At 45.3% G+C, this 22,888-nt stretch overlaps 1 protein-coding gene across 5 annotated transcripts in view; it reads left to right on the plus strand.

Annotated features, from left to right (window-relative positions):
• The window catches only part of BCOR (BCL6 corepressor), a 213,949-nt gene extending 194,169 nt beyond the window's left edge, over positions 1-19,780 (plus strand). For all 5 annotated transcript variants that reach the window (XM_075335504.1, XM_075335501.1, XM_075335505.1 and 2 more), the window contains 5 exons: positions 6,067-6,233; positions 6,529-6,674; positions 15,177-15,254; positions 16,510-16,660; positions 18,555-19,780. In XM_075335504.1, coding sequence (XP_075191619.1) covers positions 6,067-6,233; positions 6,529-6,674; positions 15,177-15,254; positions 16,510-16,660; positions 18,555-18,846 — 834 coding nt within the window. In that variant the 3' untranslated portion in view covers positions 18,847-19,780. The remainder of the gene's footprint in view (positions 1-6,066; positions 6,234-6,528; positions 6,675-15,176; positions 15,255-16,509; positions 16,661-18,554) is intronic.
• The last annotated feature ends 3,108 nt before the right edge of the window (positions 19,781-22,888 follow it).

The raw sequence follows: 22,888 nt of genomic DNA on the forward strand, positions 1-22,888 counted from the left end.
TCTCATCCTGAAACCTGTTTGTGAAACCCCATAGTGGTTTTTCGTGTTCAGAGAAATGTGTCAGTTTGTCTATATATTCTTCATTACCATAAAGGAGGTGCTTTCCAGACGCGCTGACACTCACCACTCAGCTTTATTCACTGTCTCACGTCTTCAGGTTAGAAGAAAGTAACCTAGGTTCACATCCTCACCATTTCCGATTACAGCAGACTGATACCACTGAATGCCAGCCTCAGATATTTCCCCTGTGAATGTTCACACCTTGTTATTTCCGCCATGTTTCCTGAAACCCCCTTCCCTGTGAGCTTCATTTATCAAAACTGTCTTTGTTGTCCATAGCAACCAATCACAACTCAGCTTTCATTTTTTAAACAGCTCTGGAAAAATAACAGCTGCCCTGTGATTGGCTGCTAAGGGCAACAATGAGAGTTTTAGAGAATTTTAACAAATGTGCCTTTTTATAGAATGGAAAATAAATGATGGCACCAGCCATTGTCTCCTGTAATTTTTTGCTCGTCGAGAGCACCCAATGGCTGAGATCTACCCATAGGAGGCGCATAGCTAGCAATAAGACCTAGATCCTGGTGTCTGAAAAGACCCAACCGCTTTCAAATACAACGACCCATTGTAATGTGGGGAGGGGATAATACAATTATTAATTAACCAAGCTATTGTACTTATAGAGTAGCCATCATTGTATTTTTATCTTTTCATAAACCTAATATATAAAGCTGAGTGTGTATGTGTGTGTGCGCATGTGTGTGTGTGCGCATGTGTGTGTGTGTGTGTATATGTGTATGTCCGCTAAAGAAATCCATACCGTTGCATTTACAATCATGAAATTTTGCACAGCCACTTCATTTAACTCAGGGAACGTCTTAGACTATGTTTTGAGAGGAAAATTTAACCCTTCACTTTACAGTTATTTGCCAAAAAAACTGCTTACATTACAGTCAGTGGAGCTGGGAGCTACAGGTCATTAATAGGAGCTCTGATTGCTATAAACAGCAAAGGATATTTTTGGTATAAGAAGCTAATGTGTGAGAGGTAATATGATTTCAGTAGAGACAGACACAGAGACAGAGACACACAGACACACACACAGACACACAGACTCAGACACACACACACACACACACACACACACACAGACAGAGACACACAGAGACACACACACACAGAGACACACAGAGACAGATACACATAGACAGTCACATAGAGACACACAGACAAAAAGAGAGACAGAGACACAGAGAGAGACACACACTGACATAGAGAGAGACATGCACAGAGAGAGAGAGAGAGGCACTTAGTTACTATCTTGGGCAACGCCGGATACTAGAGCTAGTAATTAATAAATGTAAAAATAAGAAACTTTGTAAGATATCGTACTAGATAAATCTGATTCCTTCTCTTCCATGATGGATCAATTCATCCAAAATTCTCAATTCTGGAGTAAAATCTGTGTTCAGTGAAGACTTCCCCATTACTGAGATAGGAGTCAGCAGTTGGTGCTCGTACAGTTCTATGGAGACCGACCGCTGTCTTTTCAGGCGAACTTGCAGCAGAATGTCAGTCTTATCTCCTCCCACTTTCTCCCCCTCCTCTTCATAGAATTTTAAAAGCACCAACTGCCATCTCCTATCTCCGTAATGGGAAAATCTGTCATCAGATTATACCTCAGAATTGAGAGTGAAAGATCCGATGAGAAAAAAGGAATTATATCTGATGTTGTCTGTTTTCATATTTACTATCGATTCATGAAGTCTCTAAATAGTGGGGCTGAATGTGGCCTCTGTATCGTGCTGGTTAATTGGGTTCCTCTCTCTGGTGCAGCCCAGTTTTTCCTCAGACTGTAACATTATATAGCGGCTGATGCATTCAGGTAGTTGAGCTACTGAAGCGTGGTTGCTTGGCCTCCCGCGTGTCAGAAAGCCGATCTCCGAGCTGGTAGCACGCAGTTGCCCGTACCTGATCCTGACACGTGACACAGGGGTACGGTTCCCTCACTTGGGCGAGCATCTCATTAGCTTGGTGTAATATGTACAGCCCCAACTAAACGAGAAGGCTTCATGCTGTATCCTAGCGACCGTCTCCTCGGGTCCGGCGCGCCCAGAGCACAGATTAGCGCTCTCCCTGCTCGGTGTGAATCAGAATGAATAAAACGCTCCTGAGCTGTTCTTCACCCTCCCTCCGCCTGCTGACTAATAACAAGCTTGAACGCCAGGCAGTGAATCAACATGCGCGGCGTCTCTGAGCAGCCTCCTTAACCTTTATAGATCGGCAGAGCAGGTTTCCTGGATCCTACGTCTTCTGAGAAATGGCAATATGCTTTACGTGCAGCTTGGATGCTGCTTTGCCTTGCATGCAAATCATGCAGCTGCTGCTGGGTTTTTCTTTCTTGCCTTCTCGGTTGCTGTGAATTTTTTTTCTTATTTTAATAAGCTGAAAACAGTCAATGTCTAAGGCCTTTTTCACATGTCCGTGTTTCCAGTAAGCATCATCCATTTTTTTTCCACAGATATCACCCCTCGTCATTATAACTTATGGGGCTGCTCACCGTGTTTTTACACAGACCGTGAGTCTGTGCAAAAAAAACAAACACTTGAGACATGTCAGTGTGCCATCCGAGTGCCGTCCATGTGTAACATTGCAAAGTAGAGTATAGGAGAAGCTTTGGAATTTCTTTCTTTATCCATACTGAAAAAACACTGATGACAAATGATGGTAAAAACGGACAACGGACGACATACGGATGGTAAATACGGACAACGGATGACACACTGATGGTAATAATGAACAACGGATGACACACTGATGGTAATAACGAACAACGGATTACACACTGATGGTAATTAAGGACAACGGATGACACACTGATGGTAATAACGGACAACGGATGACACACTGATGGTAATAACGGACAACGGATGACACACTGATGGTAATAACGGACAACGGATGACACACTGATGGTAATAACGGACAATGGATGACACACTGATGGTAATAACGGACAACGGATGACACACTGATGGTAATAACGGACAACGGATGACACACTGATGGTAATAACGGACAACGGATGACACACTGATGGTAATAACGGACAATGGATGACACACTGATGGTAATAACGGACAACGGATGACACACTGGTGGTAGTAAAGAACAACGGATGACACACTGATGGTAATAGCGAACAACGGATGACACACTGATGGTAATAACAGACAACGGATGACACACTGATGGTAATAACGGACACACAAATAACACACTGTAAACACAGACAACAGACAACACTTTGATGGTAAAAACGGACAATGGATGACACTGATGGTAATAGCAGATAGCAGATGACACACTGATAGTAAAAACAGACAACGGATGACACACTGCTAAAAACGGACAACGGATGACACTGATGGTAATAACAGACAACGGATGACACACTGATGGTAATAACGGACAACGGATGACACACTGATGGTAAAAACAAACAACGGACGACACACTGATGGTAAAAACAAACAACGGACGACACACTGATGGTAAAAATGGACAACGGACGACACACTGATGGTAAAAATGGACAACGGACGACACACTGACGGTAAAAACGGACAACGGATAACACTGATGGTAATAACAGACAACGGATGACACACTGATAGTAAAAATGGACAACGGACGACACACTGACGGTAAAAACGGACAACGGATAACACTGATGGTAATAACAGACAACGGATGACACACTGATGGTAATAACGTACAACGGATGACACACTGATGGTAATAACGTACAACGGATGACACACTGATGGTAATAGCGGACAAACAGACGACACACTGATGGTAAAAGCAGACACACGGATGACACATGGATGACACACTGATGTTCAAAATGGACACATGGATGATAGACTTGATCCACAGCATGACACTGGTACCGTTTCTTTACGTACATATTTATGGCCTAGAATTGCACTTGTGATCTCCATTTCTTCTCCTATTTTTGCAAAAGCATCATTTTTACATAAAATTGGCCTCTGCATATATATAGTTGTGCTGAAATAGCAGTTTACATAGGTGACTGTACTTCCTCAAGGGACTTATGTTAATGGAATATTTTAGTAAGGCAGCGAAGACCTGTGAACCGAGAAATGCACACAAATACTACATTTTACATCTCAAAAACTTGCTTTATTATAAATATATATATATATGTATGTATGTGTGTGTGTGTGTGTGTGTGTGTGTGTGTGTGTGTGTGTATATATATATGAAATGGCTTTATTTTCAGTATTTAGTGGTTTGCACACATGTACGGCCCCAGTTAGCACTTTGTGTATAGGGAATCACTTAAATAGCTATTTCCTAGTAGACCCTAAATGCTTTGTTCTAGCAATCAGAGCAGAATAATGATGCTGGCTTCCTAGCAGCGAAAATAAAACTCCCTGCCCGCCACTCCAGGATTCCTCCAATCCTCTGTATGGTATATATGGATTTTCCAGAAACAAAGATGGGTTATTTTAGCGATTTGTAAAACCAAATCTCATACGTCCTCTTCAAACCGCTCCAAATTAGAAGCCATACATTAAGGGTTCTAAAAAAAAAAAAAACGGTCTGAGTGTCATGAGAGTATGGACATTCTGTCACTTTTTACCATTAGAATTTGATCAGGTTTTTTCCAGATGAAAAAATTAATTGAGGGTACGTGCCCACGATGTGCGATTCTCACGTTTTTGAGGCTGCGTAAATAGTGTTTTACAGTACAAAATGTGGATGAGATTTATGGAAATCTCATGTCCACTGTGCTTCTTTTTTATGCAGCGTAAACTGACCTGCGGTGCTTTTTCCCAATCGTCTGCAGGTCAATTTCTCTTGCAGGTATCCTGAGTCTTCTCTGCAGAATTTCCCCATAGACTTGCATTAGATGCGGAAATTCGGTAGGGAAAAAATGCACGTGTTTTTGGTGCTTTTACGCAATAAGAAACTCCTAAAAAACACATGTAATTGTAACAATGTGAATACCGGGAAGTTTCAAAAACAAAACCGCCTTTTTAAAAGCGTGGCACACCAAACAGAGACCAAAGACGAAGCGTCAAAAACGTGATTGAGGCCCTGTGCGCACACTGCGGATTTACCGTGGATTTTGCTGCAGATTTGCTGCAGAATATGTGTCTAACATTGCTGCAGTCATTCCCCAGCAAATCCTATAGGTTTTAAAAAGTTCTGTGCGCACACTGCGTTTTTTTTATACCCGGGACCAACCTGCGGAAAATCTGCAGTAAATCTATGGCAAACCGCGGTAAAACCGCATGCGGATTTTGCTTCGGTTTTGGTGCGTTTTTTTACCGCGGGTGCGGGATTCTTTAAGAGGGTCCGGTTTTTCCTTAAGAAAAAGGCACTTTCTAGTGCGCACACAGCTTAAAACACATACAAAAAGCGTAATGAAAAAAAAAACAAAACAGAAGTAAACTATACTGCGGAGATGGTGCACATCTTCTGCAGCATCAAAGACTCAACAGATCCTGATCATGGGAACGTAGTCTTAAAGCTGTGCAAGCTTCAGGATAAGTGATCAGTTGATTGTTTCCTAAAGATGCAGAGCCCCTTTAATATACCGGCTCGGCTCTTGATGGCTAGAGAAGCCCATAAGTTTTAGTTTTTGCGTTTTTCCTCATCTTTCAATTATGTGAGGACATTAAGGATTATTGCATTGATTAAACTTGACATGGCGCCGTAACCTTTCATATCGATACAAATTGCCATAATTTGCAGTAATTCGGGCCTTACCTAGTGCTTCTAGCTTTGCATTAATTATGACTATATTAGCATTGTGTGAACTTAAGACAATGTCAGCCGAATATTAAATGGTTTCAGGTAGCGAGTAAATGGTGCAATGTCAGAGCTCCGTTTCCACCGCTCGGTTCCTGCTGTTGACGGATTCTGCCTATTGTTTCGGGGCTGAATTGTGTCTCGTATTTTCTTAAAATGAAGACTGCACTTTGAAAGCGATGTAATCACGGCGACCATCTCCAATTTCTTTTCCTGCAGGAAGTGGTTCTTTATTGCCTGGAAAGCAAATCTTGTGATGTTAACCACCGAGACAATGCCGGCTATTGTGCGCTCCATGAGGCTTGTGCGAGAGGCTGGCTGACTATTGTTCGGCATCTTCTAGAGCACGGAGCAGACGTCAATTGCAGCGCACAGGATGGTACAAGGTGGGTAGCTGTTGGCAAGATTGCCGAGGGAGGAAATATTCTTAGATTACGCTGTAATGTGTCAATTACTAGGATGTGGTGATACTAAAAGTGGCCTAAATCCAATCCAGGAGTGTTCGATATTACAGCACCGTGAATGCGGCTGCGCTGCAGTACTAGACACAGCCCATGGACAGGGGAGGCGCTGTTTCTGGAGACAGCAGCTATATCATTCTGACTTCATACAATTCATCTAATACATCGTTTACATCCTACAGTTTGACTATGAAAGCTGATGATGGTTGTCTTTTCTCAGGCCCATCCATGACGCAGTGGAGAATGATCACTTAGAAATTGTGCGGCTATTACTGTCCTATGGAGCGGATCCCACATTGGCAACTTACTCTGGGAGAACAATTGCCAAAATGACGCACAGCGAGTTGATGGAAACCTTCCTGACTGGTGAGTTCATATTTCATGTGTGGATCTCACCGAGGGCCTGAAATGCGTGAGGGACTGCCGAGTCTGTAGGGCTGGACTTTGGATCTACGTGAATACAGCCTTGGCAATGTGTGATTGCTGGGCTACATTTCTTGTGTTGCTTTGTATGTCTGGATGTGTAGCGGGTATAATGCAGCCCATAATTGCAGATTGGAATTGTCTATATTTTCAATTTCATTACCTGTTAAACATAAGCAATCATCGTATTTGAGTGAAACTACAAGCGCTGTTTTCTTATCAAGGGCATTTTACCGTTCTGAGACAGCAGGGTAGAGATCTTGGCAGCTTCGCTCCGCAGATGTGATAGCTGTTTCCTTCCCCCTCCTCCTACTGTACCAAAGACAGCTAAATTAGGCAGCGAGAGTATGATCTTAGCTGTCACGTAATGAGAAATCCCAGTGACTGGATTGAAACCTGGTTTAACCCGCAGGTTTAATAGCTCCCGTGCTGCCTTATGATGTCTGCACTGCCCCCACCGGCAGGATTGCCACTGTTTAGACTCAATTGCTTCCGATGCTGCTTCTTAAGACCCTTATTTGCCAAAGAAAATGCTTTGCAGAGTCAAAAAGGATGTAAGCAGATTAATATACAGATTATTAGCAATTCATATATTGAGAAGAAATATCGACTAGTTGCTGTTTTGCCATGAATGTTATGATCTATGTATGACAACAGATTCCTTGAAACTGATAGATTTTTACATCTTTTTTTATCTATCTTGAAGAATTTTTATAGGGGTTGCCCCGTCTAAAGTGATGTGTGCAGTCAGTCTATGTCTCTCTATGTGACTGCAGACTTATGAATCCTCCCAGTGCAAGCACTGTGCGCTGCCAGGATTCCCTGTTTTCTGAGCCGGGAAAGGCGATCACGTGTCAGAACCTGACTAGTTGGACAGGCACCCACTTCATACAAGTGTATTGAGCAAGGCCACATCTAATGGACGTCTGCACCTACTAGTCGGACGCACCCACTCCATACACGTGTACTGAGCAAGGTCGTGCCCACTAGACGACCGCACCTACTAGTCGGATGCATCCACTCCATACAAGTGTACTGAGCAAGGCCATGCCTACTTGTCGGACACACCCACTCTATACAGGTGTACTGAGCAAGGCCGTGCCAACTAGACGGCCGCACCTCCTAGTCGGACGCACCCACTCCATACACGTGCACTGAGCAAGGTCATGCCCAGATGGCCGCACCTACTAGTTTGACGCATCCACTCCATACAAGTGTACTGAGCAAGGCCATGCCTACTAGTCGGACACACCCACTCCATACAGGTGTACTGAGCACCGCTGTGTCCTGACTAGACGTCTGCACCTACTAGTCGAATGCGCCTACTCCATACTAGTTGGGTTCATAAGTTTACAGTCACATAAAGTGACAGCTGACTTATCATTTTAGACCAAACAACCATTTAATTTAAAGGTATGAAAAATCTTGTTCTGAACTACCAATTTTGGATTTCTAGCCTTCACTTTTTTAGTTTCGTGTCGACATAGACCTCGGGTGCCTTGGTTTTTGCAGGATGAGTTGTAGTTATTTTACTATATAAAGTGCTGGAAAATAGGGGAAAACAATTCCAAGTGCGCTGAAATTACGGATAGAAATATTGCATTTCTGACATTGCCTCTGGAGTTTTGCTTTCTTCATCGTTCCTTATGGGAGACCCAGACCATGGGTGTATAGCTTCTGCCTCCGGAGGACACACAAAGTACTACACTAAAAGTGTAGCTCCTCCCTCCGAGCATATACACCCCCCGGATGACAAATCCTCCCAGTTCAATGCTTTGTGTTCAGGAGGTCACACACACTCATGCATCCTCTGAATTTTGATTTTTGATTTCAAAGATTTGGAAGAAAAGCTGGTCCAATCTGGACTCCCGGCATGTCCCTTCTCACCCCACTGTGTCGGCGGTGCTGTTAAGGTTGATTTTACAAGGCTGGAGCCTTCACATGCCGCGCTCCTTCACCATCCCCTGAGGCTCTGGCTTGAAGTGGGAGCCATCACGGTTCTCACTGCTTTGCAGGAGACCGGTCTCCATCCGCAGCCCTTTCAGGATCCTGCCGGACGGAGCGCTCATCCCCCAGGGACCTGGCACCTGCGTCTCACAAGCTAAGTACTGAGACGTTATTACCACAAAAAGTGGTCTTTCCAGGGGTCCCTTGTACTTTATATATTGGGGAGAGTGTGTTATATGACTGTGTTAACATTTCCGGACAGTTCTCCAGTTTTCACTGGAGAACCGCGCCGATGGTGCCTGCACGCTGGCCGCATGGAAAAATCTAGGCCCCGGCTTCAGTTGCGGCCTACTTTCGGTTTCACTGCCCCTGCATGTCAGTCATGCAGAGGCACAGTGCGGCTCCGCCCAGCGGCTGTGCAGCACAGGGAACGGACACTCCTCACTGAGGAAAGATTCCCTCCCCTGTATGCCTCATTTGCCCTCCGGATCTCGCTCTGAGTAGGCCCCGCCCCCTCTCCTCGCTCCGGCGCCATTTTTTCAGCGTTCTCAATGTCTGCATAACCACATTGTGACAAATGGGGGCCTGGGCTGGGGGATCTGGAGGGCACAGAGATGTCTCTATGTTAAACGGTCTGGCAAGCCACAACCTCCGGTTGTGGACCTGCTTATATACACTGTTTATATACTCTGCTGGGGGTCATTCTGGACAGAGCCCCCACTTCTGCAGCATGTCTCACATCAGAGCAAGGCTGCAAGGCTGTTCTTAATATGCACTGCATGTAGACTCGTACTGCCTGTACCGAGCACATAACCACATTGTGATGCTTGCTCTAACATAGTGGTCCCTCAGCCTGGAAGCTCATCAGTGGTCCTTCCAGCTGCTCTGGCTCCGGTGGCTGAACCCCCGGTTTGGGTAGAATCCCTCTCTCCAGGGGACAGCTGTCCCGGACACTGCTGAGCATGCATCAGCCCCCTTCTCAGGGCGCTTCTGCTGCTACGGCTCGCTCAGCAAAGCTCACAGAGGATTGTTCTTCTGGTCTCAGTCCCCGTCCTCTTAAAATGGAAACGCAGGGTCCCCTTTCCTTCCTCGTCCCGCAGCTCTGATTTACGAGCGGACTCGCAGGACGAGGAGGATGCCTTTAATAGGGGCTCGGACGCTACTTCATGTATTGATCTGTCCGAAGGTGACGCAGATGCTAATGATTTGATTGCGTCCATTATATTTGTACTGGACCTCAATCCGCCTGTATCAGGGGAGCATCCCCCTCTGGCAGAAAGGCATCAGTATACCTTAAGAGAACAAGGAGTGTGTTCCTTAACCACTCCAGTTTTTCAGGCCACTGTGACCAAGCCCAGAGCCTGTCCTGACAGACGCTTCCCAAAGCGTGGTTCTGATGACTGTTTCTCCCTTCCACCAGAGGTGGTCAAGGAGTGGGCTCATTCACCAAGGGTGGACCCTCCGGTGTCTAGACTTTCAGCCAGGACAGTTGTATCAATGGCTGACGGCACCTCTCTAAGGATCCCACTGTCCGCCAGGTTGACCTTCTGGCCAAATCTATATATGAGGCGGCAGGGGCCTCGTTCTCCCCATCTTTTGCAGCAGTGCGGGCTCTCAAAGCCATCTCTGCTTCTCTGGAGGAGATGCATTCCCTCACCAGGGACTTTATGCCCGAAATGGTTTCCTTAACTTCCAGGCTCCAGTCTTTTCATCCTATGCCATGTCTGCCATGCTGGAGACTGTCACCGCACTGCGGTGGCCTCGGCTACTTCCCTCGCTATCCGCAGGCTCCTGTGGCTTCGAGAGTGGAAGGCAGATGCTTCTTAAGAAGTTCCTTGCTGGGCTCCCTTTTGCTGGGACCAGTCTATTCGGTGATCAACTGGATGAAATTATTAAGGAAGCTTTTGGCAGGAAGAGTACTTCCATGCCACAAACCCAGGAAACCTGTCCAGGGCAGGAACCAGTCGAGGTTTCGTTCCTTTCGTTCCTCTAACTGGTCGTCCTCTAAGCCCTCAGCCTCGTCCACTAACTCAGTCCGTAAACCAACTGGCGCATGAAGCCGCGTCCTCAGAAGTCCGCAGGAGCTGCTGCCACCAAGGCAGCCTCCTCTTGATTATCTGGCCGCGCCAGCAACGTCCTTGATCGGTGGCAGGCTCACCCACTTGGGCGACGTGTGGTTTCAACACGTCTTCGATCAGTGGGTGTGGGTTACCATCTCCCACGGCTACAGAATAGAATTCTATCCAGCCCGCCAAACAGATTTTTTCTGTCAACTCCCCCCTGCTCCAAGGCCGCCGCCTTCTCACAGGCCGTGGCATTCTTGCAGGCCAGTGGAGTAATTGTACCAGTTCCCGACTGGGAATGGTTCTGAGATTTCTACTCAAATCTCTTCCTAGTCCCCGAAAAGGACTGTGCCTTCCGACCTGGATCTCAAGCTTCTCAACAAGCATGTTCAGGTGCGGCATTTTTGCATGGAATCTTTGCGATCAGTCAATGACCCAAGGAGATTGCTTAGCATCCATCGACATCAGAGATGTCTATCCGCATGTGCCAATCGCAGTTTCACACCAGCGTTGGCTACGTTTTGTAATCGGAGAGGAACATTTCCAATTCGTGGCTCTCCCCTTCGGGTTAGCCACGGCCCCTCGTGTATTCACCAAGGTCATGGCAGCAGTGGCTGCGGTTCTGCACCTCCAGGGATCGGCAGTGATTCCTTACCTGGACGACCTTCTAGCAAGGCTTCATCCAGTGCAGACTTTCAGCGGAGTGTCTCGCTCACTCTCGCCACGCTTGCAAGTCCACTCTGACCTCGACCCAGGAACTTACGTACCTAGGGATGCAATTCAAGACTCTGCTGGCCCTTGTGAAGCTGCCCTTAGTCAAACAGCAGTCCCTTCATCTGGCGGTTCGCTCTCTGCTGAGGCTCCGCCGTCATTCCATCAGGCACCTCATGCAGGTGCTGGGTCAGATGGTGGCGTCAATGGAAGCGGTTCCCTTTGCCAGTTCCATCTGCGTCCCCTGCAGCTGGACATTCTCCGCTGTTGGGACAAGCGGACCTCTTCCTTGCACAGGCTGGTGGCTCTGTGGCCACAGTCCAGGAGCTCTCTTTAGTGGTGGCTTCGGCCCCTCTCTCTGTCCCAGGGACGCTCCTTTCTGGCCCCGTCCTGGGTGATTCTCACCACGGATGCCAGTCTATCCGGCTGGGGAGCAGTGTTTCTCCACCACCGAGCACAGGGCACTTGGACTCCGTCCAAATCAGCCCTCTCGATCAATGTGCTGGAAATCAGAGCTGTGCTCCTAGCTCTCGTAGCTTTTCTCCACCTGTCGGCGGGCAAGCACATTCGAGTCCAGTCAGGCAACGCGACAGCAGTTGCCTACATCAATCACCAGGGTGGGACTTGCAGCTGCCTAGCAATGTTGGAAGTTCAACGTATCCTTCAGTGGATGAAGGACTCCAAGTCCACCATATCCGCAGTCCACATCCCAGGCGTAGAAAACTGGGAGGCAGATTATCTAGCCGTCAAACCGTGGACAGCGGCGAGTGGGCCCTGCATCCGGCAGTGTTCCGGTCAATCTGTCGCAAGTGGGGCACTCCGGAAGTGGATCTAATGGCATCCCGGCACGACAACAAGGTCCCGGTTTACGTGGCTCGCTCCCACGATCCTCAGGCCTTGGCGGCGGACGTGCTGGTTCAGGATTGGTCCCAGTTCCGTCTGGCCTGCGTGTTTCCCCCTCTAGCTCTCTTGCCCAGAGTCCTGCGCAAGATCAGAATGGAGGGCCGTCGGGTCGTACTCATCGCCCCAGACTGGCCCAGGCGAGCTTGGTTCCCAGACCTGCTCCGTCTGTCCGTAGAGGTGCCGTGGCATCTCCCGGACCGCCCATACCTTCTCTCACAGGGTCCGTTTTCCGCCAGAATTCTGCGGCTCTCAGATTGACGGCGTGGCTCTTGAGCCCTGAATCCTTACGGCTTCAGGCATTCCTTCCGAGGTCATCTCCACTATGACTCAGGCTCGGAAGTCTTCCTCGGCCAGGATTTACCACAGGACTTGGAGAATTTTCCTGTCCTGGTGTCGCTCTTCCGGCCATGCTCCTTGGCCGTTTTCCTTGCCGACCATCCTGTCCTTTCTACAGTCCAGTCTGCAGCTAGGACTGTCCCTCAATTCCCTCAAGGGACAGGTCTCGGCTCTGTCAGTGTTGTTCCAGCGGCGTATCGCCCGACTGGCCCAGGTGCGCACCTTCATGCAGGGCGCATCTCACATCATTCCGCCTTACCGGCGGCCTCTGGATCCCTGGGACCTTAATCTGGTCCTCACGGCCTTACAGAAACCCCCCCTTTGAGCCTTTTAGGGAGGTTTCGTTGTTTCATCTTTCACAGAAAGTGGTCTTTCTGGTGGCCATAACTTCTCTCAGGAGAGTCTCTGATTTGACTGGGCTCTCTTCGGAGTCACCCTTTTTGGTTTTTTCACCAAGACAAGGTGGTTCTCCGTCCGACTCAGGGCTTTCTCCCTAAGGTGGTGTCTCCTTTCCACCTTATCCAGGACATTTCATTGTCTTCCCTTTGTTCTGCCCCTGTGCATCGCTTTGAGAAAGCGTTGCATGCTTTAGATTTGGTGCGGATGCTCCGGATCTATGTGTCACGCACCGCTGTTCTTAGGCGGTGCACCTCTCTTTTTGTGCTGACCACAGGTCAGCGCAAGGTTCTCTCGGCTTCTAAACCGACCCTAGCTCGTTGGATTAGGTCGGCCATATCCGATGCCTACCAATGTTCTCAGGTGCCTCCCCCGCCAGGGATTAAGGCGCACTCGACCAGAGCTGTCGGTGCCTCTTAGGTTTTCAGGCACCAGGCTACGGCTCAGCAGGTCTGTCAGGCTGCCACTTGGTCTAGTCTGCACACCTTTTCGAAGCACTACCAAGTGCATGCTCATGCTTCGGCAGATGCGAGCTTGGGCAGACGCATCCTTCGGGCGGCTGTCGCCCATTTGTGAAGTTAGGTTTTGCCTACTTCTCAGTTTCTGTTTATTTCCCACCCATGGACTGCTTTGAGACGTCCCATGGTCTGGGTCTCCCATAAGGAACGATGAAGAAAAAGAGAATTTTGTTTACTTACCGTAAATTCTTTTTCTTATAGTTCCGACATGGGAGACCCAGCACCCTCCCTGTTGCCAGTTTTCTTGTTCCGTGTGTTTTTCACCGGCTGTTGTTGTAGACAGAGGTTCCGGTTATTCCGGGTTTTACTCTATCTCTACTTATGGGTGGATGTCCTCCTTCAGCTTTTGCACTAAACTGGGTGGATTTGTCATCCGGGGGGTGTATATGCTCGGAGGGAGGAGCTACACTTTTAGTGTAGTACTTTGTGTGTCCTCCGGAGGCAGAAGCTATACACCCATGGTCTGGGTCTCCCATGTCGGAACTATAAGAAAAAGAATTTACGGTAAGTAAACAAAATTCTCTTTTTTACGGCCTTCACTATGTGATAACAATCATGGTAGTCTAATTCGCTAGGTCAGTACAAGTTCGGCAATACCAAGTTTGTGTCCCCCCACCCCCCCAATATTTTTTTTTTTTGCAAATTTCCTTGGATGGAAATGTCTGAGGGCTTTGTTCTTTGCGCCCTAAGTTGATGATTACAGTGATACTGATTTGGGGTATTTGTGACCTCATAATTTTTTTATATTGCACTTTCTGGTGTGTAGCAGTGACCGATAAATGGCAATTCTAGCATTCCGATATTTTTTTTCCTTTTCAGCATTCCATACAGTTTAAATATTACATTTTCATAGATCTTTATGGATGCCGCCATACCATATTTTTTTTATTCATTTTTGCAGAGGAGGACATATGATATTTTAAGCTTTTCAATATTTTTTATTGTTTTATATTTTCTTTTACAGTTTTTGTTTTATTTTTTCCTCAGAAACTTGAACTTGCAATTGTTTGATTTGTAGACCCCTTATGAAGCTTAGCTTGTGTCTGAATTTCATAGGAGGATCAAAACGGAAATTATGAGGGCATGTAGCAGGCCCCATACAGCCATTCTAGCCTATCTGTACCCTGCAATTACGGCACAGGGGGCCGATGGGATGTGGTGCCAGCGCACACCGTCAATGTCAGAGATGGAGACGGGCATTCAGTTGGCTAAGCTGCAGCGATCGGAGATGGATCTAGTCATTCCTGTTACAGGCAGATCTCGGATAGGTAACATAGCCGGTGTCTGCCTGGTATGGAGAAGGTTCAGCTCCTGAGCTCGCTTCATACGTGAACAGCCGGTCACACAACTGCGCTGAGCATCTGTCCTACTGAATGCAACAGTACAGTAGACAAACCTCAATGAAAATCCTTGATCGTCTGTTAGTCTCGAGTAGTAAATGTGTCCGTACGAAAGACGGAGGCAGTGTCAGTCTTGTACGTAAATGATATTTTCTTATTGTCATAATTTGTGATATCCAGCCTAATATTATGTGTGTCCTAACGTCTTCTATTCCCCTCCCCCTCCTCTAGAATACTTAACAGATTTACAAGGTCGGAGTGGAGATGACCCTGGACTCTCGTGGGATTTCTACGGCAGTTCCGTCTGTGGTGAGAATCATTATTATACCTTGTTAATTAGACGACCAGAAAAGTTCCTTACGAGCAGATCATAAGACACATTGCTGGAAATGAGCTGTCATCTAATGAAAGTGACTAATGGAAAGATCTAGCTGTCTCGTGACCAGAAACCGGTGGCTTGACAGGTGCTGGCAGTTGTGTAATATACAATTATATCCTAAAGTCACATCAGTCAGTGCATTACACAGGAAACTGAGGAGAGAAACCTGCGGAGTCTATACGTATAGTGTTGTCAGCATGAATATCTATTAGGCAGATGGCTTATTGGCTGCTCTTAGAGAACATAACTAGTGATGAGCGAGCACTACCATGCTCGGGTACGCGATACTCATAAATAGTGATGAGCGAGCACTGCCATGCTTGGGTATGCGATACTCGTAACTAGTGATAAGGGAGCACTACCATGCTCGAGTACGCGATACTCGTAACTAGTGATGAGGGAGCACTGCCATGCTCGGGTTCTCGTTACTCGTAACTAGTGATAAGGGAGCACTACCATGCTCGAGTACGCGATACTCGTAACTAGTGATGAGGGAGCACTGCCATGCTCGGGTTCTCGTTACTCGTAACTAGCAGTTGGACGAGCGCGACTTTTCAGAAAATACTAGTTCCAGTTCCCCATTTACTTTCCCTAAACTCGGGTACTCAGGTCGTGCCTGTCTGAGCGTCCAGTTGCTTGTTACGAGTACCAAGCTCCCGAGCATGGTACTGCTCACTCATCTCTAAAAAGAAACTATTTTAATTACTATGAAATAACTACATCTATATTTATTGTGTATCATGATCGCAGTAATTCACAGTAATTCACAGAATCCGTCACTTGCCATTAATGGGGTTTTTTGCTCCCTAGTCTAAATGCCACTGTTTCCTTGACTCTGACATTTTTTAATGTGTTACTGCTCCTCTCCATTCCTGAGATATAGCCTTGTAAGTCTAGTCTTGTTAGCCAAAGGGGTGTGATCCTTAACAAGACTTTCATAGAGAAAGGTCTAGGATCACTCCTCCTTGGCTAACAAGATTAGATTTACATACAAGAGCGGGCAATATATCAGGAAAAAAAAATTCAGGAAGCAGGAAAAAAAATATTCAGGAGAACAAGCCGCATTTATACCAGGTAAAAAAAAATGTTTATTTTTAGACAACGGACAGGTTCTCTTTAAGGTTTAACCCTTTAGAAATAAAAAAAATGAGGCATTAAATCTTATTAATATTTGTCTTTCTGCAGATTCAAAGGATGAAAGTGGATTTGACATTTTGGCAAATCCGCCAGGTCCCGAGGAGGATGAAGATGACGGTTGTGTGGACGCTTTTGAGTTTGAATTCTCAGAGAACCCTCTTCTTCCTTGCTATAATGTGCAGGTGTCTCTCTCACAGGGGTAAGTTATCATGTTATTACGTTTTACATGACCTATTTTTGCTTTAAATGCTTTTGATTGTTTTTAAGGAATTATGTCACTAGTACAAGGTATTCAGGATATCTTTCAAGGGAATCTGCCAGCAGGTTTTTGCTATGTAATCTGACAGCAGCATGAGGTAGGGACAGAGACCCTGATTCCAGCAATGTATCACTTAGTTTACTGGGTGCAGCAGTTGTGACAGAATCCGTTTTCTCTGCTGCAGTTCTAGCTATAACCCTGCTCACACCACTGATTGGTGGCTTTCTGTGTCCACGCTATATTGACCGGATGCTGCTAATCAGTGATGGAAATGGGTTTGGACCAGAAGGCATGAGACAGCTAGTCCAATAGTGATAACCGCCTGCTGATAAAACACTGCATTTTAAGTAACAGCAGAACACAACCTAGTAAGTAACTCATCACTGGGATCAGCCTCTCCGCCCCTACACCATACTTCACTCAGATTACATAGTAAAAACCTGCTGACAGATTTCCTTTAATAAGTGCTAATAATACTGAACTATCAGGGAAAATTGCTCTAGCAAAGCAAGCTCCCAAACTTGTGACCAGGGGCTTTAAATAGACTGTGACGTATTCTTCTCCCTTCTGATCCCTCTCAGACATTCAACAGAGCCAAGAAGGGTCATCTGAGCAGAAACTGTCATTGAGTCCTGTTATGCTCACTTGTTTAGCCTTCAAAAGCATTCTTCATAGGAGCCTGAGTCCTGTAGAGATATCCATGTCCAAATTTATAATTGGGCAGGGTTATTTTTTCTCATGATGAGGTGGAGTCTGTTATATATTGAGCCAAGTATATCACTTCTGGTCCGTATCATCTTTGTTCCCATTTGTCCTTCTTTATATCCCGGCATTGATGACTGGGATTGAAGGGGCAAACTCAGGTGGCCGGCTTTTCATGCCTCTGATCATCGATGCTGTTTACCATATAGCACAAATGTACAAAGCCACAATACAAATACCGTATTTTTCATTTTATAAGATGCTTCGGATTATAAAGCACATCCCAAATTTAGGCTATGTGCGCACGTGTGCGTATTACATGCAGTTACGCTGCGATCTGCAGCGCAGCGTAACTGCATGCGTTCTGCGTCCCCTGCACAGTCTATGGAGATTGTGCATGAGACGGGCGCACATGGCGTATTAGAGCACAGCGCTTCGGCTGCTGCCCGAATCGCTGCGTTCTAAGAAGTGACATGTCACTTCTTCCGTGCGGTTTGCATGCTGTCTATAGGGAGAGGCAGCATGCAGAGCGCACGTTCTCTGCCGGCACCATGCGCTTCAGAACGGAGCTTTTCCGCTGCGCTTTTGAGCAGCTGACTTTTAGGTGCGGTGCAGAAAAAAAAAAATAAAAAAAATAAATAAATACGGGGTCCGTCTTATAATCCGATAGTGTCCTACTGGGAGGGGGCGGCAGCGTTGGTGGACAGGGGTCACAGGAGGCAGGGGCGGTGCTGGAGCAGGGTGATGCTGCAGGCGGTGCGGCAGGTGTCTTGGATGCCTATTGCGGGTGCTGTGTGGCAGGAACATCCAAAAACTGTCGGCAGTGCGGGCTTCAAACAATTGGCACCCGTAATCAGCGTGTGCGCAGATTGAGCTATTGGCTGAATGACGAGCTGAGGTCTCATCTGCGCACGTGCCACCTTCCTTAAGACTGCTGCTGGGATCTCAATGGCTCGGAGGCGGCGCATGCGCAGATGAGATCTTGAGCTTACTCCGGGCGCCGTTTTTTGAAGACCACACCGCCGACATTTTCAAGATGGCCCCTGTCTTACCGCCCATATAAGACCCATATGAAAGGTGAAGATTGCAGTTAATAGAAATATTTATAACAGTTTCTTATTTCCCATTTTAGGCCCAGGAATTGGTTGCTTCTGTCAGATGTCACCAAACAGCTAAAGATGTCCTCCCAGTCCTTCATCAGCGAGCATCCTCACCTGGAAATAGTCAGTGTTTCAGGAACAGAATTCTACAAGCAAGTATCACTCAGCCAGCTCTTTTCTTCTCCCGAAGATCTCGAACGCTTCAATCCAGAGAGCAAAGACATGCTGGAGCTCGTGGAGATTACAAGTGAACTACAGACTTTACTCGGATCTTCCATTGAGTGGTTGGATCCCGAAGGAGACACGTCTTATGCCAGTTGTTAAAAAGCCAATTCTGTAAAATAATTTCTATTTTGTGAATATGTGATATAGAGAGAAACACTATTCTATGAATACTGGTGTAAAAATTATATATATCTATAAATATATATATATATATATTATATAAATCTCCATTTATGGGGTTGGTTTTTGTTTTTTTTTTCCTTTTTTTTTTTCCAAGAAAACTTAAATAGATTTATAAAGTCCTGAAAAGTTCAGTACACTTGTTCTTCGGGAGAGATAATGCTTTTGTTTTTAATTGTAACACTTTATTTTATGATACATTTTTCTGAATTAAGACTTTTTTCGTAAAGCACTGAAGGCACGAGAAATACTTTATAATTTGTATTTAAATAGAGAAAAAGTCATATGGACAAAAAGGAGCAGCACTTCATGACATTTTTATGTTTACAAAAAATTACCAGTTTTTTTGGTAAATAACGTTGGATATGATCCACATTTTGTAATATAAGTCAAATTCTGCACATATAAATATATAAATATCCATAGAAAGGTGTTTGAAGTTTTGTAATCTAATTTAAAAGAAAAAAAAAAATCTCAAAAATTTTAGTTTTCACACTTAAATTGAGTGTGTGCTTATGCGTGTGTGTATATATATATATATATATGCATATATATGTGCATTTCTATATGAGTGTGTGCACACGCCTGTATACATGTATAAATCTATACATACGTTCAGACGTTTTATGCTCTAATTTAAAGACAAAGACTTTGAGCTATTTTTTCGCTTGTATAATATTAAAGCTGTACATTAAAGTGTTGCGATTCAGATGATTTGTATATAGACTCAAATTTCCTGAGATGTGTGTGCAATGTTTTCAGATCCGTGTTTAAACTTTGTAAGTAAACCACCTGCCTTTGTATTTATATTTTACAAGATTTTTTCTTAAAAAGGCAATAAAACCGTTCAGTAAATGGATATTGTGCTCTTGTGTTTTTTCACTTTCTGTTGAGGGCGTTGAAGCCTACCGGGAGTGCTTATATTTCTTTAAATTCGAGGTTGGCAAAGTTCTAGGCAAGGGCCATATGGGCAGCATTAAAAATATTTTTTTAAATTTTTTTGTCGGTAGTATATTTTTCTGAAAGAGAGCTTCAGATCTCCATTTTACCTTGACTTTACTTTAGTAAAGCAGGCTTTACACCTTTCAATTAAGCATACGATATCGTATGCGATGTGACACGCCCCCATCGTATGTGCGGCACGTTCAATTTGTTGACCGTGTCGCACAAACGATTTTTTGCTGTCACACGTACTTACCTTCCATACGACCTCGATGTGGGCGGCGAACATCCACTTCCTGGAGTGGGAGGGACGTTCGGCGTCACACGGCAGCCGGCCAATAGAAATGGAGGGGCGGAGATGAGCGGGGCGTAAACATCCCACCCACCTCCTTCCTTCCACATTGCCGGCGGGACACAGGTAAGATCTGTACATCGTTCCCGGGGTGTCACACACAGCGATGTGTGCTGCCTCGGGAACAATGAACAACCCGACGTGCAATTTTTAGTAAATTAACGACGTGTATACGATTAACAGTTTTACGTTCAATCGCAGTCGCACGTAGTTGTCACACGCTACAACACCACTAACGATGCCGGATGTGCGTCACTTACGACGTGACCCCGCCGACATCGTTAGATATGTTGTAGCGTGTAAAGCGGCCTTTAGTTATTTTCTGTCTAGATTCAGTTGATTTTCGACAGATTGGGATTGCGGTGTTTTACCTAAAGCGTATTTTCGGACTTTTTACGGCGGCTGCATATATTTGTTTTTTACATCCTGCATATAAAATAGTGCCGTCTTCCAAGCGGGAGCCACCTGAAGAATTATCAGGTTTTAGGTGTTTTTTGATTTTCGAAGCCAGAAGAAGTGACAAAAGATGGAACAAGTTGTTTTGACATTGCTGTGCATACATTCATTCCTTTTCGCATCTTTTGAGACAATGTTGACATTGTAAATACCGCCTCAAAGTATCAATTATATTATCCCACTGCTAGGACCCCTACTAATCACTACTACTAGGGACTCGAATTCCCAATTCCTGGATTAGTGCCAAAGTAGCTGCTAATTGAGGAAAACCTCTTTAGGTTGCATTCACATTTCAAGTGTTTCAAGGTCCATGTAATGACCACTATATAAGAGCTAAGCACTAATCTAAACTAATGGACTTATAAGCATATATGAGACAGTTGTAGTCATGAGACCCATGATTGATTCAGGGATTACAGACAGTCAAATACTGACATGGGAATGTAGCCAAAGAGCAAGTCCACATAGGACGTAATTTGCAATAGAAAAAATATGCAATGGATTTCTTTGGTGTTAGTTTTATTTTTTGCAGTGGATTCTTGCAGTTCTCAGAACGAACATAGAATGTAAAATCTGCAGTGAAAAATTGTCAGCATATACTGTATTTTCCGGCGTATCAGACGACTGGACGTATAAGACGACCCCCAACTTTTCCACTTTTAAAATGGAGTTTCAGATATATCGTATATACTCGAGTATAAGCTGACCAGAGTAATGAGCCAATTGTTTAGTAATGTCCCTGCAGTAATGTGCCCATTGTTTAGTAACGTCCCCTACAGTAATGTGCCCATTGTTTAGTAACGTCCCCGGTAATAATGTGCCCATTGTTTAGTAATATCCCCTGCAGTAATGACCCAATTGTTTTGTAATGTCCCCTGCAGTAATGAGCCTATTGTTTAGTTATGTTCTCCTACTGGTCACCTTCTTGTCCTCTATTATGCCATTGTTTGCACACAATAAAAGATATTCTCACCTCTCCTCCATTCCCGCAGTGCCTCCAGCTGTTTCTTGCAGACCACAGGCACACAGACCCCTCCGTGATAGCGTCCGGTGCACTGACAGCAGCCGCGGCCCTGAGTATTGGACGCTATCATGGAGGAGTTCTTCTTTTGGACCGCAGGCACATAGACCCCTCCATGATCGGTCCGGTGTACAGGGTTACCGCTGCCGTCAGCGCTTTGCAGCAGTTGAAATCTTTGTGGCGCCACAAAGCATTCAACTGCAGTAAAACCAAGACGACATCCTGCAGTGGCCGCTCTGTGCACCAGACGCTATCACGGAGGGGTCTGTGTGCCTGCAGACTGCAAGGAGTAGCTGGAGGCACCGCGGGAACGAAGGATAGGTGAGAATATTTATTGTCTGTAAACAACTGCAGTAAAGCCATGACAGTACCGTGCACCGCTGTATAAGATGACACCCAGCATATGAGACGACCCCTGAGAAGATTTTCAGGGGGTTAAAAAGGCGCCTTATATGCTGGAAAATACGGTATCAGCGCTTCATGCCAATTTATACTTTTTTTTTTTTTCCCTGCAGCATGTCAATGACATTTGGTAATGACAAAGCTGGCTACTGTAATATGCTGGGATTTCCCTTTAGAACAATTCAGTCAGTAATTATGCAGCTTAAAAACTCTTTAAGTGAGCTTACCGTTAAATGAAACCATCTTGATGCATATGGCCACAACTGGGGGTGATTATTAAAGAAGCACTCCCATCAAAGTTTTTATTATATTGCAGCTATCCAATTATTTGGCACTGTGTAGTTACAATTGCTCATTTTACCCTTCTACACAGTTAATTCTTCTCTTTTCCATTAGGTCTGTGACATCATTTGATTTGCTGAATTCTTCTAAGCTGTATGTAGAATCAGGAAGTCGTTTTTTCCTGCATGAGTCACTGCAAAATCCCTGGCAGGGGGGAGAGCGAAGAAACTGGGTTAGGAGTTGAACAAGGAAAAGATTTATTCAGGGACAAGAAACTATCTGTTTCTACATAGAGCAGAGAAAAGAAAAGAATTTACTGGGTAGAAAGGCAAAATTAGCAACTGAAAGTACACACTGCTCTATAATATGGTGATTGCAATATATTAAGATTATCAAAACTTTTATGGGAGTGCTTTTTTAAAAATTAAGTTAGCATAGAATTCAATGGTGATTCCAGCTATTGAACTGATATTAAACATATTCATCAGAGGGGAGGAGAGAAAGTT

Source organism: Anomaloglossus baeobatrachus, chromosome 2 (assembly GCF_048569485.1).
Source record: "Anomaloglossus baeobatrachus isolate aAnoBae1 chromosome 2, aAnoBae1.hap1, whole genome shotgun sequence".
Lineage (NCBI taxonomy): Eukaryota > Metazoa > Chordata > Amphibia > Anura > Aromobatidae > Anomaloglossus > Anomaloglossus baeobatrachus.